The 15689-nt window shown below is 37.5% G+C and overlaps 1 protein-coding gene across 2 annotated transcripts in view; it reads left to right on the forward strand.

Annotated features, from left to right (window-relative positions):
• sec24d (SEC24 homolog D, COPII coat complex component) overlaps positions 1 to 15689 on the forward strand; it is a 180788-nt gene that overhangs the window by 134116 nt on the left and 30983 nt on the right. For both annotated transcript variants that reach the window (XM_048595371.1, XM_048595369.1), the window contains exons 16-18: positions 798 to 894; positions 7812 to 7957; positions 10403 to 10541. In XM_048595371.1, the coding sequence (XP_048451328.1) occupies positions 798 to 894; positions 7812 to 7957; positions 10403 to 10541 (382 nt within the window). The remainder of the gene's footprint in view (positions 1 to 797; positions 895 to 7811; positions 7958 to 10402; positions 10542 to 15689) is intronic.

Raw genomic sequence — 15689 nt, forward strand, 5'->3', positions numbered from 1 at the left:
ATTATCATCAGGATTTTTAGGAAGTAGATTTTGCTTCCTACCTTCTGAGTAGTTGACAGTGAGTGCATCCTCACCGATACTGGCTGCCAAACAGCCATTTACTGTGACAACAAAAATTAATTAGATGGAGATAGGTCTTCCACCTTCATTCAAGGTAAGTTCCACCACATCTGCATGCACTCGCTAGAGTCTAAATCCCTGAGTGTAGGAACAAATGAGTTTAAGGATCCCACAGCAGGGAGGGGAAGTAAAGCCCAGGGTCTCACAGGGTTGGGGCAGAGAGCTGGTGGAGTTGAAGAAGAGGGTGGGGGGTAAATGGAGTGGCCACAGATCTTCACCTTGTGTGGGCTGGGCTTGGAATGATAAAAGAAGGCTGTCGATGGAGGTTTCCTCCTCCACCCCCAACAGCATCCAACCCAACTGTTTTTCCACCTGCTCCTGCCAGCCTGGGAAGTTGAGGATGGGTGGGAAACAGCCCTTAAGTGGCCTTTAATTGGCACCTTAATGATCTCAAAGGGGAAAAGGCAGGCAGGCACGTCTATCCAGCCCAATGTAAAATTACAGAGAGGTAACAGCCTGGTCAGCAGGATGGTGGGAAGGCCATCAAGGAATTTATGGGCTCTCCTTCTGATCATCCCACATGTAGGGCACATAAAATTCTGCTCTGTAAATTTAAATTTGTTTCTTGGTATTTATTCCTACAAGTCAAGCAGTGCTGCGATTAGTAACCATAGTGCCATCAACTGGTCTCAACAGTACAGCTCATGCTTTTCCTTGTACCGTTGTTCTTTGTTCAGATACAGACTGATGCTGAACATTTCTTGAATGACCTAAGAAAAGATATACAGAAGCCAATAGGATTTGATGCTATAATGAGAGTGAGGACAAACACAGGTGAGACTGCATTGTATGACAATGAATATTCATGTAAAAACAAAATGTTACAACTCCAACAAGACTGAACATCCATGCTACTTGCCCAGTTACTTCGGGGGTAGGGGGGACAGCGGAGATGGGCATTGCTGTCCCAGGAAGTGATCCAGCTGGAAGCTCACTAGGTGACGTCTCGGGTCTCTGACAGGCACAGGGTCCAGTGGACTATCCAGTTTCCGAGACCACATTTAGAAGAAAAGTACAATATTCTGTCCTGTGGGAGTCATGTGGAAGTGTCAGCAGTGGCTCAGTCAGTAACATTCTTACGTCTGAGTCTTAAATGTTCCTTGTTCAAGTCCCACCAAATCTTGAGCACTAAAATGTTAGCAGTCCAGCACAGTGTGAAAAGTATACTGATCTATTAGAGGTGGTACTTTTGGATGAGATGTCAAACTGAGACGCTCAATGCTCAAGTGGTTAAAAATCCTGTGGCACTTCATCGAAGAAGAGCAGGGGAGTTATTCTAGTGTCTCAGCCAAAATTTAATCAAAGCTACAAAAACAAATTATCTGTTCATTATTTCATACCTGCTTGTGTATGTTTGCTGTAATTACTGCTGCTTTCCCTATGGTAGGACAGTAGCTACAATTCCAAAGTACAACAAGGGCTAGAAAGCTCTATGAGGAATTCAGTCATGTTGAGCACCATGTTGTGTTTGTCAGCATCATCAGAAATCGATCATATAATGGGCATAAAAACTGTCTATAATTGCATTTATCTATAAAATTAGAATAATTGATGCCACCATTTCATGGAAGTCATTTTGTATATTGAATGCTGTATCTGGTGAGATTCTGAAATAGTCAGCTAGCCTTCTGTTTTTCCTTTTTGACTGCATATATGGGCTTACTAGAAGTTGTTTCCCATTTACTCTTTGACCACGATTTTTGGTGCAATATCTAAGGACTACCCCAATTCCTCTCCTGTGAAAAATGAGACATGCCAGGTTCAGGGATGAAAGTTGAGATTCAAGGCTCTTTCCAATATTCTCACCACCAGCGATCTCTCTGACATGCAAAATGGTGGGCTTAGGGATCATCAATGATCACATAAGTGAATTGAAGAGATGTTCAGGTGAAATTTCTTCATAAGGAAGATTGTTGGAGCATAGAATTCTTTGCTGCAAGGCATTGTTGAAATAGCTAACTTTACATATGTTAAGTGGAAACTGGATAAACATGCAAATAGAGGAAAATATAATGCTTGAAGAAGAGGGTAAGGTTTGTGCTTAGCTTAGGATTGCAAAGGGTGAGTGCAGAGACAATAAACCAAATGTACTTTTGACCTTCAAACATCTACATTGCAATGGAACATTGAGAGCCAAGCAAAATATTGGAAAATATATTGATTTAGTAAACTGGAACTTAAATTTTAAAACCAAAAGAACTGCAGATGCTGGAAATCAGAAACAAAAACGGAGATTACTGGAAAAGCTCAGCAAGTCTGGCAGCATCTGTGGAGAGAAATCAGAGTTAATGTTTCAGATCCCGTGACCCTTCTTCAGAACAGTTTCCGTTGAGAAACTGGAGCTTATTTTGGCTGTGGGGAATTATTATATTGTGGCATTATTAAAGGCATTGTAAATCACAAAAGATGGAAATGTGTATAACATTAAAATGTATCAAATGTTTCCTAACAATAACATTGATAGGAAAGAAAGTGGAAATAAACTATACTGATCAAATATCTCTGGTTCAAAAAAGTCCAAAATAATATTAGAGTATGTTAAGGGCTAACAGGTAGGGAACAAGACAGTTTTCAAGCAATAGGAAAGTAATTTGAATGGTAAACCTCAATGAAATAAATATTAAAAAATGCAAGTTTAAAATCAGGTTCAGTAAGTTAATGCATGATAGTCTCATGCAGAAGTGCAGCAAGATAACTATGAGAGCTAGAGCTTACTTGGTATCTGTCAGTAACCTGGATAATATCCAGGAAATTAAAGTCATAATTCCCTGAAGATCTGTAGTCACAGATTGTTCAGGCTTAATATGATCCGTGATTCAGATATAGCAAAGGCCCGGAACCAGGTATCTAGCTTGTAAAGCATTAACTTAAGGAATGTTAAGCAATAGAAGAGGAGAATGTTAACAAAAACTAAGGGGCAAATAGGACAACTTCATTATGGATGCTGAATATATTGAGCATGTATGTACCCAATATCACTAACCTTAGATTAAAAAAGTATGAATCTAAAATAATTCACTAACAAATTATAAACAAAGGAAAAAGTGCCTATACTAACCCTGTAAATTGAGCAGCTTACTGGAGATGTAAACTCACCAAAATGGCAATTAGTGATTGAAGAATGCATAACTGTAAAGAAATAAGCATGCAGAGACTGATGAAAGTGGGATTGAATAGGGTTTTCACTGTTTTGTTCAAGCATGTTAATTTTTCTTTGTTAACCATGTATCTTGGATAACTTGTAGCTACAAATCATAGTGCATGCATTTTTTTTTGTTGTTTGTGAAAAGAGAGACACTTGGTGAGATGCATAGTGTACAAGCTGGCTTGCCATAGTCACATGATCTTTACTGCTGCCGTAAGTTGCTTTCATTCTAGAATGAGTAACCATTCAGTCCATTAGTTTACAAATAATCCTTGTTTCAAGTAAAGACATTAAACATGAGTCAGTAAAGCTTGAGGATAATTTTGTCTGACAGTTTCCTGGACTGTTTTTGTAGAATGTGGCTACCTACCTGGAAACTGTGCAACATATAACTCAAGTTCCAACAAGCATTTGACAAATTCACATATGAAAAGGTGTAAGTTATGCTCAAAGCTTTAGGAATTGAGAATGGATGAGAAACTTGCTAAAGGATTGTTTTTAAGAAGGGAGAGACAGATTAGAGATGGCAGTGTGGCTTCTCAATCAAATCACACATTGGTCTGTCTGCCTACTCCTCTGGAACCTCTGCTTCCTTCTATATGTTTTTCCAGGTCCCTTCTTATACCTTTTAGAATTTTTTTCTACCTCAATAGGATGACGGCTTAAAAGGAACAAGTAATAGTCAGAAAGGCATGGAAGTAACAACAGGAAAATTTAATCTACATGTAGACCAAAAAAATCAGAGGGGTAAATGCTGCCTAGATGAACATTTCATGGATGTTCTCTAGATAGTTTCTTAGAGCATGTTCTGGAGCCAACTGGACAGCAGACTATATTAGACCTGATATAGTCTGGTATAATCCTGAGATAAGATTAACAAATGATTTTATAGTGAAGCCCCCGCCAGATAGCAGCAACCATTATATGATTGAATTTTATATTCAACTTGAGAGAGTGAAAGAGGAATGAGTCTGAAACTACTTTTTATAATTAATGTAAGGACAATTGAGAGGGCATGAAAACAGAGCTCACTAAAATAAATCGGCGAACTGGGTTAAACGATAAGTTAATAGAGATATAGTGGCAGATATTTAAGAATATATTTCAGTATGTATACACAATATCAATACTTCCAAGGAGTAAGAAAGATTTTAAGAGACGCACCCGCAATCCGTGGTTAGCTAGAAATGTTAACAATAGTAATCATCCCTAGAGAAGAAGCATACCATTGTACAAAATAGGTGACAGGTCAGGATTTTGAACAGAGTATTAAAACAGCAAAAATTAGAAAAAAGGAAAAAAAAATTTGAAGTGCGAGAGAAAGCTAGCCAGAAATATAAAAACATATAGTAACAGTTTCTAGAAATATTTAAAATGAAGAAGAGTTAACAAAGAGACTGTTAGTCCTATAGAAAGTGAATATGACAAACTAAAAGTGGAAACTAAGGATATCACTTATGAAGCAAAGATATGAATTGAGCAGATATTTTGCGTTAGGCTTCATTATAGACAATATAAGTATTATTCCAGAAGCAACAATAAATACAACAGAAGAGAAATTCAGGAAAATTACAATGACTAGTGACGTGGTGTTCTGTAAGTTGTTGGCTCTGCAGCTGTTAAGTGCCCAAGTCTTGATGGACTTGATTCTCAGGTCTTAAGAGAAGTAGATAGTGACATCCTGGAATGCATTAGTTTTAATTCCCCAAACTCCATTTATTGGGGAAGATTCCATTAGATTGGAGGATAGCAAATGTAAGTCCCTTATTCAAAAAAGGAAAGAAATGGAAATCAATAAACTACTGAAAGTGTAACACGTGTCTTTGGGAAAATGTTGGAAGCTATTAATAAAAAAAATTAAAGCCGGGTGCTTGCCTAGTTCAACGTAATCAGGCAGATTCAGCTATGTTTTGTGAAAGGGACATTATATTTAACCATTGGAGATCTTTGAGGAAGTAACATGCTGTTGATAAAAGGGAATCAGTGGATGTACTGTATTTATTTCTAGAAGCCATTTGAGTAAGTGCTACATCAAAAGGTTATTGTGGAAAATAGTAGCTCATGGTGTAGGGATTGGCATGTTGGCATGGATCAAAGATTGTCAGGTAACTGAAAGCAGACAGTGGGCATAAATGGTCTGGTGGTGATTCATCCACAGTGCAGTTAGGAAGGCAGTTCCAGAATATTAATCCAGTGGCAGTGAAGTAGTAGCAGAAATAGTTCAAAGTCAGAAAGTTGTGTAACTTGGTGCAGATGTTTCAGGTCATGGTGTTCCCACATATCTCTTTTCCTTGTCCATCCAGGTGGTGGATGTAGTGTGTTGCAAAGAGCTGTTGAAGGATGTTTGGCAAACTCTGTTAGAAAAAGTGAATTAAAGGTTGGGTACTTGAGATCAGGGATGTTGAAGAGGCTAAATTGAGAGGAACATGTGTGATTGTGGAAGCATGATATAAATGTTCATCTTTATTTTATGTATACACTCACTTCCAAAATCTATGCACATCTTTCCCAGAATATCATATCTAAGTCCTTCCAATCAGGTTTCTGCTCTGGTCACAAATCCTGAAGCGGTCCTTATCAAATTCATAAATGCTACTCCATGTGAATATAACTATGGTGAACCATCATTTCTCATTCTTTCTCATCTGTTTACAACCGTGGTAATGGTGGACCATGCCATGTATTATCTGTCCTCCATTGTCTAGTTGGGTTATGTTGCAATCACTCCATTCCCTTCTTATTTATCGAGTCTTAGCTAGAGGTCACCTCCAATGGCTTCTCTTCTTACTCCCACTCAGTTACCTGTGTATTCTTCCAGAAATCTGTCCTTGACGTCCTTCTTTCTGTTACTTACATGCTGCCACTTGGCTGTATTATCTGAATTTGCTATTCTTCTCACATACGCTGACAAAAGCTTTACTTCACCACAAATTTTCTCACTGAGTTTAAATTATCCGACTGCTTGTCTGACCAATGACCAGTAACAGAATGTTTTTCTGTGTTCAAAGTTCTTGCTGGATTACGTCAACGTAGGAAGAAGTGGAATGGGATGTTGTAAGGCTTGCTGGTGGGAAAACAACTGTTTCTACTTAAGATAAATTTCCTTGATTCAAAACTGCAGTACAAAGTGGCCAATTTTGTAGATAATACCAAACGTAAAGAGCAGCAGCATCAAAAAAGGCAGTGTGTATAATGTTCTGCACAGAATGTCCCTTCTTCCTCACATTTGTCAATTAAAACTTGCTCTACATGGTCAAATGGAGACAATTCTCACTCAGGTTGGTCTCTATTTTAAAGGAATATTGCAGCAACATCCCTTAGCCAGCTGTCTCCTGTAGAAATTATCCTTTTTTCTGTTTTTAGCTTAATTCGCTTAAATGCTGTTGAAGCGTCTAATTTGCCCCATGCTCCATTTGGCAGACTGCTGTAGGATACAGCATTCACATGCTGCTAAAATTAGGAATTAAAAAAATTAATGAGAAGGCACTAATTTTGTTCCAAAAGCCATTAGTAATCCATAATTGATCCCAAGTACTGCACAAAAAAAAATTCTTGGCTAATGTTGAATATTCATTTTTGTGAGAATGTCCCATTGTTCCTCAATTCTGAAGCAGGCACAAGGCATTTCAAGTTCTCGTATCACTCATTATTAGCACATCTGCCTGATCTATTTGAATGGCTTGCAAATGGGTTTCATTACACTGCTGCCTATTTTTAAGGGAAGGATTTCATTAAGAACACAGGAATATTTTATAAGGCATGGATAGTGACAAGCAGCATTTAAAGAAAATGTTAGCACATATTTTTTCTGAACTAAAGGGAATTGAATTGCTATTACACAAAAAGAAGTGGAAGTATAGGGAAAAGATTGGGAAAATGTATTAATGTATTACGAAGTACCTGGTTTCAAATGAAGAGCTGGTACTGGGCACAATGGGCTACGTTCCTTCTTTCTGTGATGTCATTTCTATTATTCTAAATATTTAGTAAATATGGCATGTAAAACCCTTCCAGTTGAAAACAAATTAATCTAAAAAAATCAAATTACATTTGAAGAATATACCATGTGGACCTTTTATTGCAACAGAGGACTTTAACCTGATTTTGTTTCATTGTACCTGAGAGAAGATTGGCTACAATAATTAGCCTCAATTTAAATAAAAGGTTACTATGAAACAAGAGTGATTTTAAAAAACAAAATTACCTTCACACAATTTTCTGAAGCTTAATGGATTTCTCTGCAATAAAAAAATTGTTGTACTTGGATTTCTATAAAATAAACAATTTCCAGAACAGAAAATTTGCCCATTTTTAAACATCAAGAAATGTTGATGCTAGACTGAACGAAGTCTTCATGAGGCTTTTTTTCAAAATGGTAATATTTTATAATCTCCCACAGTAAATGTCCATGCAATGTTTTATAATGTATTGAACCTCTGTCTTCTACAGATGAGAAAATCTGTCATAGGCACATCTCTTTCTTAGCATACTTATTATGTTCCCTGAATTCTGTGTATTATTTTTTAAAAACATTTTATTTATCTAGGCTTCAGGGCGACTGACTTCTTGGGTTCCATGTATATGAACAACACAACAGATGTGGAAGTGGCAGCCATTGACTGTGATAAGGCAATCACAGTAGAATTCAAACATGATGATAAACTCAGTGAAGAGAATGGAGCCTTAATCCAGGTACACTGCACCAACATACCAGCATTACTTGAACTCTTCACACAATATAAAAAGAATTTCTAGGACTTAATATTGGCAGGATTGTGTTAGCAAATGACAGTCAATTCAGGTAAGTCATATCCAGATAAGTTAGTTGTGGACAGGAATAGTACAGTAAAAGACAGGTAGTGACATTGAATGGCAGGACACAATGAGCAACAGAGTTCTCTGTGTCCTGCCCAACAACTATTTCTCCACCAACTCCAAAAACACTTCAATTGGTCATTTATCTTGCTGTGTATAAATTGGTTGCCACATTTATCAGCATTCAAAAATAATTCTTTAACAATGATGAGCCTTGTGACATCTTGAGGTCAAGAAAAACAATGCATATAATGCAGGTTCTTTTTCTTTCTGCTTGTCCGTCCTTCCTTCAGACTTTTGTCCCCTTGGTTATGGATGGTAGGTTTTCGATATTGATTATTCTGTTATGGCAGTGAACATAGCCAAGATGCTTGTTGTATGAGGCAATGGTTCTGAAACAGTTAAAGTTGCATTAGCTCCACCTAACCTGATGATCAGACAGTCTTTCAGTAGCGACAAGGAGTTCTACACTGGCTTTCATAAAGGAGTAGCTGTATTCTGTACTATTCCCAAGCATCCTAGTAATTAGGCCTAATTAGTAATATCATAATTATAGCTATTGTGCAACAAACCATCTCATTAATCAAACCCAGTGTCTTTTCTGTAAAGACTCTGCTGTGGTGTTTCTTCCACCACTGGTAATTATATAGCCGCTAGACACAGTATAGACAAAGAAGGATTGGTACCAGCAAATACGTCCAGCACCCCTAGCCCAGTACATGTACCAGCACTGGTGGCCAATACCATAATGCTCAAATGAAGAATGATGCAAACCGCAGAAAATTTCACCATTAGCAATCAAACATATAAAATCACTTCCTGTTTCTCCAGTGCCAGTCCACCATCAACAAGGCACAAGCCAGGAGTATGATGAAATACTCTCCACTTGCCTGGTGCAGTGCAACTACAACAACATTCAAGAAGAACAATACCATCCAGGACAAAGCAGATTCTTTGAACAGCATCCCATCCAGTACCTTAAACAAACATTGATTCCCAACGCCACTGGTGCACAGTGGCAGCATTGAGTACCATCTAAAAATGCATTATTACATCTTATGCCTTGGACAACACCTTCCAAACACCTTCCATATCTTCTACCATTTAGGCGACGAAGGTCAGCAGATATGTAGAAGCACCACATCTGTAAGTCCCCATAGGTTGTGTACCATCCTGGCTTGGAACTAAATGTTCCCTCACCGTCACTGAGGCAAAGTCCTGGAACTCTTTCTAACCACACAGTGTATATATCTACTCAAGGTTGATAGTTCAACTATCAAAAATATGCAAATAGTTTATCCAATGACGCTCCAATTTCTGTAGAAACTAAACTCACCATTTTGACATAACAATGTTAGTATTGTGTTCAGATGCCAACTTAGCTCTGAACCAATAGAGTTATAGAAGACTTGAAGAGTTCAGGACAGACAGCATGATGGAAGATTGAAAATACAAAACTTTTTAGAGCTATTAGATAGGCATATGGATGATAGTATAAGGTAGGGGTGGAGGTCAGGTAGACCTTAGGATTAGGGTAAAAGTTCGGCACAACATCATGGGCCGAACTGCCTGTACTGTTCTATGTTCTGTGTTCTAAAGTGATGCTTATTAAACAAAAACTCAAGAAGATTTAGAGCGTGCTTCTATTATGCTTTTCTTTCAGATTTGTAGCCATTTTTTCACAAAAAGTGAAAATATCATGTTTACTAAACGACCTCTTGACCAACTCAAAATGGAACTGATTGATAATTATTTAAATAATGCATAAACAAATAAGTTACTGTATACTAGCATTAGCAGGGAACACGACAGCATGAATAACATGGAATTGTTATAGGAGGAGGAGTATTTTGACAGTAAGTGACTATATGTAGACAGTCATGTTACTGAATGCAATTGTAACTACTAAAGAGAAAGCAGTATAAATTTGCACTCCTGATATATAGCTGCACAATGGAAGAATTGAAGATGTGTCAGGAAGCTAGCAATCTTGTCCAGTATCTTTGATTGGTGAAATGTCTGTATTCCTCTAAGTGTCCAATTTATAAGGACTGCACATGAAACTCCATGTCAGGCATGCACGTTCATAAAGTTTACCCTCACGAGTTCATTTGATTATTTCTTTGTCAGATATTACTGAGCAAAAACATCATAATTTTATTAGTTTTCTTTCTGAATTATGAAGCGTTTTTTGCATTAATACAATATACTTTCTCATATATGGAAAAGGAATTGAGATGTGACGAATGATTTTGATATTATAGTTTATAAATCAGAAACCCAAGTGATCCATATCATGTGCTTTTGTTTTATATTTTGCAGTGTGCCTTGCTGTATACTAATGTGGCTGGTCACAGACGCCTGCGTATCCATAACCTGGCTCTGAACTGCAGTTCTCAGCATGCTGATTTGTACAAGAGCTGCGAGACAGATGCACTTATCAATTTCTTTGCCAAATCAGGTAAAGTTTTGGTGTGGTTGCTGTAAGTTGTCATTTGAAATGGTTGTATTTCCCTAGCTCCCCTTGGTTTTGTGCTTCCTCTAACCAATCTTTGCGATGTTGTCTCAGTTGAGCAACAAGGGGAATACTGCAAGAATATGCAAAGGGACTATCTGGACAAATTTTCTTCCTTCCAAATAATTGGTCAATCTGTAATAAGAGAATGTGCCTTTGGCTTTCACATGATAAGGAATAATGCGTATAGCAAATGCTTGCTAACTGGCATCTGCTTTGGATGCAAATGACCCACTATGTGCTCCAGGATGCAATATCGCGGTGCCTGCAGTAACATTTTTAGAAATAGAATTAGAATTAAGTTTATTGCCACGTGTACTCAACTACAAAGTACAGGAGTACAGTGGAATGTGTACAATGTTGCCACACACGGCGCTATTTTAGGTGCAAAGTACCGAGGTACAAACCTTAGGTACTAAAATAGATTAAGTTCAAAAATAGAGAAATAGAGAAAAACTACACATTCTACATTACAGTTCTTCATAGTATAAATTAGGAAAATAAAGAAATAAAAGATAAACATTACAGTCCTTCTATAACCTGCAGTCTGCCCACACTGAGAGCTTTCCACACTTAATCTCACTGTCCCCACACTGCTGAGCTATGACAGGCTAACCGCATTGGGCCCCAGTCTGCCGGCCAACCCCTCCAGGTCCCCAGCGGGAATTTATAATTCCTCTGTTAAGCCAATATCATCTGGTGCACATCACATGCACTTCCTACTGTGTTAGTATTTGGGTGTGCCAGTATTAACACTGCTGCTAGCTGGCCATGTATGTCGGATGGACTTCTATCATTAATAGTTTCCTTAAAAGTGAAAAAAAACATGGGCAAGCATTATTACAAATAAATGAATGCTTCAACTGATAGGGACAGTATAGTGATGTAAACTTTAATCTTTAACAATTAACAGTTCTTATTTTAATGAGTTTTGACTTTTTAGATTAATAAACTTTGAATTGAAGTAGATTAATACTGAAAATCAAAGCTGTCCTAAATTTGCACTCCTTCAATTAGCACTGGAATGTGCCTGTTTGATTGAGCTTTGTTCTGTTACTATAAATACACAAAGTACATTATCAGCCTGGGAACACATTTTAAGTGATACAGCTGAGATTATGAAGGATTCCAGTTTTAATGTTTGTATTTATGAATACAAAGAGATGCCTTTGAACTGGGAATAAACTTTAACTCCCTTAAATTAATCTTGAAGCAGTTAAACTGAAAAAAAAATCATTCATAGTGCACATTTGGTGTCTAATAAATATCAATTACTCAATTCAAAATTATTAATCCAGATAGAATTCAAGTCATAGTGGGTTTCACATATCATTGGACAGTTAACACAGTGTTTTCTTTGCAAACAGCTGTAATTATGGCATTATCACTACAATCTCAGAAAGGTAACTGGTACATTACATCAGCATGTTCTTTTGTGAATACTATATTTGTTCATTCAGACTGTGCTTCTAACTTAATTGTATCAAGATAGCAATGTGAATTTGCAGACTATGATTTTAGGATTAGTTCAAATATGAAATCACTTTGGTCTGATGCTAGAGGGCCCAGATTGAATTTAGGACCCAAAAACGTTCAGAAGCAAAATAGAGTGAGACTCCCTTTTCCATCTGTCAGTCCCTGGTTTATGGATCCTGCCTCTGCCAGTTCCCCATCATGAACTTGACCCTCAAGGTCTCTTCAATGCCCATCGGTGGGTAGCCAACTATTTTAAATTACTGCACCTACTATGCCCTCATTTCCACATTACATGGGGATTTTCAGCCCAATGTGTGACAACTCAAGTTGGCATAGACCAATTTGGTAGGCTGAAAGTAGAGGAGGGGGTGGAATGAACTTCAAGATTGGGTCCCCTCTTCCTCCTCCAGACCTATAACAGCTACTGCATGAAAACCGAAGCCATTAGCTGTCCCCTGGGGGAACTGCACTTCCAGGGTCTTTGTCAGAATGCCATAACGTTTTAATACAATAGAAACATCAGCTGGTGGAGCTGCCAATCATTGAATGTTGAGAGGCTTTCCATAGCCAACCAGGATCTGGTGCCCACCTGTTGTCCCTGATTGGACCACAAGCCCACTCCTAGGCTTTTATATTGCCTGGATCATTGAAAATAGCACTGGATGTGTCTAAAGCATAGCTCGTGGCATCAGGACCAGGAATAGCTCTCATTTCTGATTCATGGCCCAGATTGAAAATCTAGGCAATGCGGCCCAATTTTGATTCCAAGTGTGTCGATTTTAAATAAGTTCATGTTTCACTTCAAGTCATTCGAAGGATTTTTTTTGAAACAAACTACCCATTTAGTAGCCTGGCATGCTTTTGTTAGATCTGATGTTGTGTAATGATTGATTGTAGTGAAGGCACCCTCAGAAAGCAGTAATCATTGTATGACTGAAATTTATATTCAGTTTAAAGGAAAGAAGAGTGGGTCCAAGACTAACATTTCAAACTTAAGTTAAAGCACTTAATAGGCCATGAAACAGAACTAGCAAATTAGGTTAAGGGACAGATCAAAGGAGGTGCAGTGGCAAATATTCAAAGCTCTATATCAGTATATAAAGAATAAGCATATTCCAATGAGAAAAACTCTAAAGACGTGACCCACCATCCATGGTTATCTAAAAAATAAGTTAAAATAATACTTAACATAAAGAAAAATCATAATTGTGCAAAGGTGGGTGGTGGGTCAGAATATGAAAAACAAGAAAAAGCTTACAAAATTTGAATAAAAGAGTTAAAATGAGTGTATGAGAGATAGCTAAAAATATAAAAATAGATAATAATTGTTTCTATTAATGTATAATTTCTTAAATTTAAGCAAGGCTTCATTAAATTGTAAAATAATGATTGTAACTCATTTATTCAAAAAGGGAGGAAGACAGAAAGCAAGAAACTACAGGCCGGTTGACTTGGCATCTGTTGTGGGGAAAATGTTAAAGATGCTATACACTCAGAAACAGTCACTGTAATCTGGCAGAGTAACAACATGGTTTTTGAAGGGGAAGTTATATTTAATCAAATTAGAGTTCTTTGAAGAAACAGCATGTGCTTTAGGTAGTTGATACAACACATAGATTAACAGAAGGCATTCAATAAGGTGCCAACTCAAAGATTATTATGCAAAATAATAGGTCATGTGGTAGGAGGTAACATATTGGCACGATTAAAAGATTTTCCATCTAGAAGAAACAGAATTGGTATAAATGGTACAATGTAACAAGTATGTGCCACAAAGGTTAGTGCTGAAGCCTCAACTTCCTACATTTGCTATAAATAGCTTGAATGAAAGGATACAAGGTATGGTTGCTAAATTTGCTGATGGCATGAAGATAGGTACGGAATTAATTTGTGAAGAGAACACTAAGGCTACAGAAAGACATAGATAGGTTGAATGAGTTGTCAAAAAACTGACAAATGTGAAATATAGTGTGGGAAAATGGGATTTTTTCTGTTTTGACAATAAGAATGAAAAAGAAACATATTATCTAAATGGTGAGAGATTTTAGAGCTTTGAGATGCAAAGGGATCTGTGTGTTCCAGTTCATGAATCACGTGTTACCATATAAATTCATTAAGTCATTGCATGTTAGTCATTTATTGTGAGTGGATATGAGTACAGAATAAGGGTGGTTAGCCTCCAGTTGTTCTGGGCTTTGGTACAGTACAACATCAGTTGCCTTATTTAAGGCAGAATCTAAATGCATTGGAAATGGTTCAGAAAATGAGTGGTTGGCTTGACCTATGAGGAAAAGTTAGACAGGCTAGGTTTGTATCTCTAGGAGTTTAGAAGGGTGAAAGACAACTTGATTGAGACATAGATGATCTCAAAGGGTCTTGACAGAGTGTATTTAGAAGGGATACTTTCTCTTCTGGGAGAATCTAAGAGCAGGACATTTTGGGAAATTAGGGAATAAATTGCAGGGCACCTAGCAGAGATATTTGTATTATCAACAATCACGGGTGAAGTGGCAGAAGATTGGAGAGTCACAAATGTGCTATTATTTAAGAAAGACTGCAAGGAAGAGACAGGGAACTCTAAGACCAGTAAGCCTGATGTCAAGTCTTTGGAGGGGATTCTGAGAGACAGGATTTACATGCATTTGGAAAGGCAAGGACTCATTAGGGATAGTCAGCATGGATTTGTGCATAGGAAATTGGGTCTCACAAGCTTGATTGAGTTTTTTGATGAGGTGATGAAGTGGATAGATGAAGGCGTGATATTTTTAAACCAGAAGGAGAAAAAGCAGGAAAAGAACAGTTGTACTCGGAAATAAACAGATTGGTTATACCGGACCTCTATTTTAGACCAGTATGTGTTTGCCAGTTTTACTGGTTTTTTACAAGTTGATAAATTATTGATAAGGGAGTGAAAGGTTATCTGTGATTGGTGAAAATGTATAGTAATCAGATCAGCAATGATCTTAGTTAATGGCAGAGCACCGTGAGAACCTCTTCTTGCTCCAAATTAATATGTTTATGTGCAGTATCAAGGAATCCCAAGATATTATGAAAAACATTTCTGTCATAGCCTACAAGAGATCAATTTGCTATTCATCTGATGTGATTCCTTCTATCAATTTTATAGGAACTGCTGCCCCTGTTTACAAAATATGTTCAATTGCGAAATAATATTTTTTTAAACCAACCTCCCCTGCCTTTCATTGCACAGGAGAAATTTGTATTTATCAAGGTGAGGCTGGAAGCAAGTTCTGTTCTGATATTGCACCTCATGAAACTTATAAAAATACTGCTCAACGAAATAAATTATTTTTTGACACTTAGCTGCTGCCTGTTAGATGTTCTGTGCTTGGTATCAAATAGTCCTACTGCAGCAACTTCATTTGCATGTCCAGACTTAAGTATACTACTGAATCCGATAGCTGCAGGTACAGTTCGGAAAAGCGGGTTTTTGATGAAGCATCAATGAATTGGATAATTTCAGCATTTTTTTAGGGAAGACTCAACAAATGTATATTTTCTGAAGGTGCAGGGCTGGATGAACACAGCAGGCCAAGCAGCATCATAGGACACAGCAGGCCAAGCAGCATCTGCTCCTATGATGCTGCTTGGCCTGCT

This window comes from Rhincodon typus, chromosome 1, assembly GCF_021869965.1.
Source record: "Rhincodon typus isolate 14 chromosome 1, sRhiTyp1.1, whole genome shotgun sequence".
NCBI classification, from domain to species: domain Eukaryota; kingdom Metazoa; phylum Chordata; class Chondrichthyes; order Orectolobiformes; family Rhincodontidae; genus Rhincodon; species Rhincodon typus.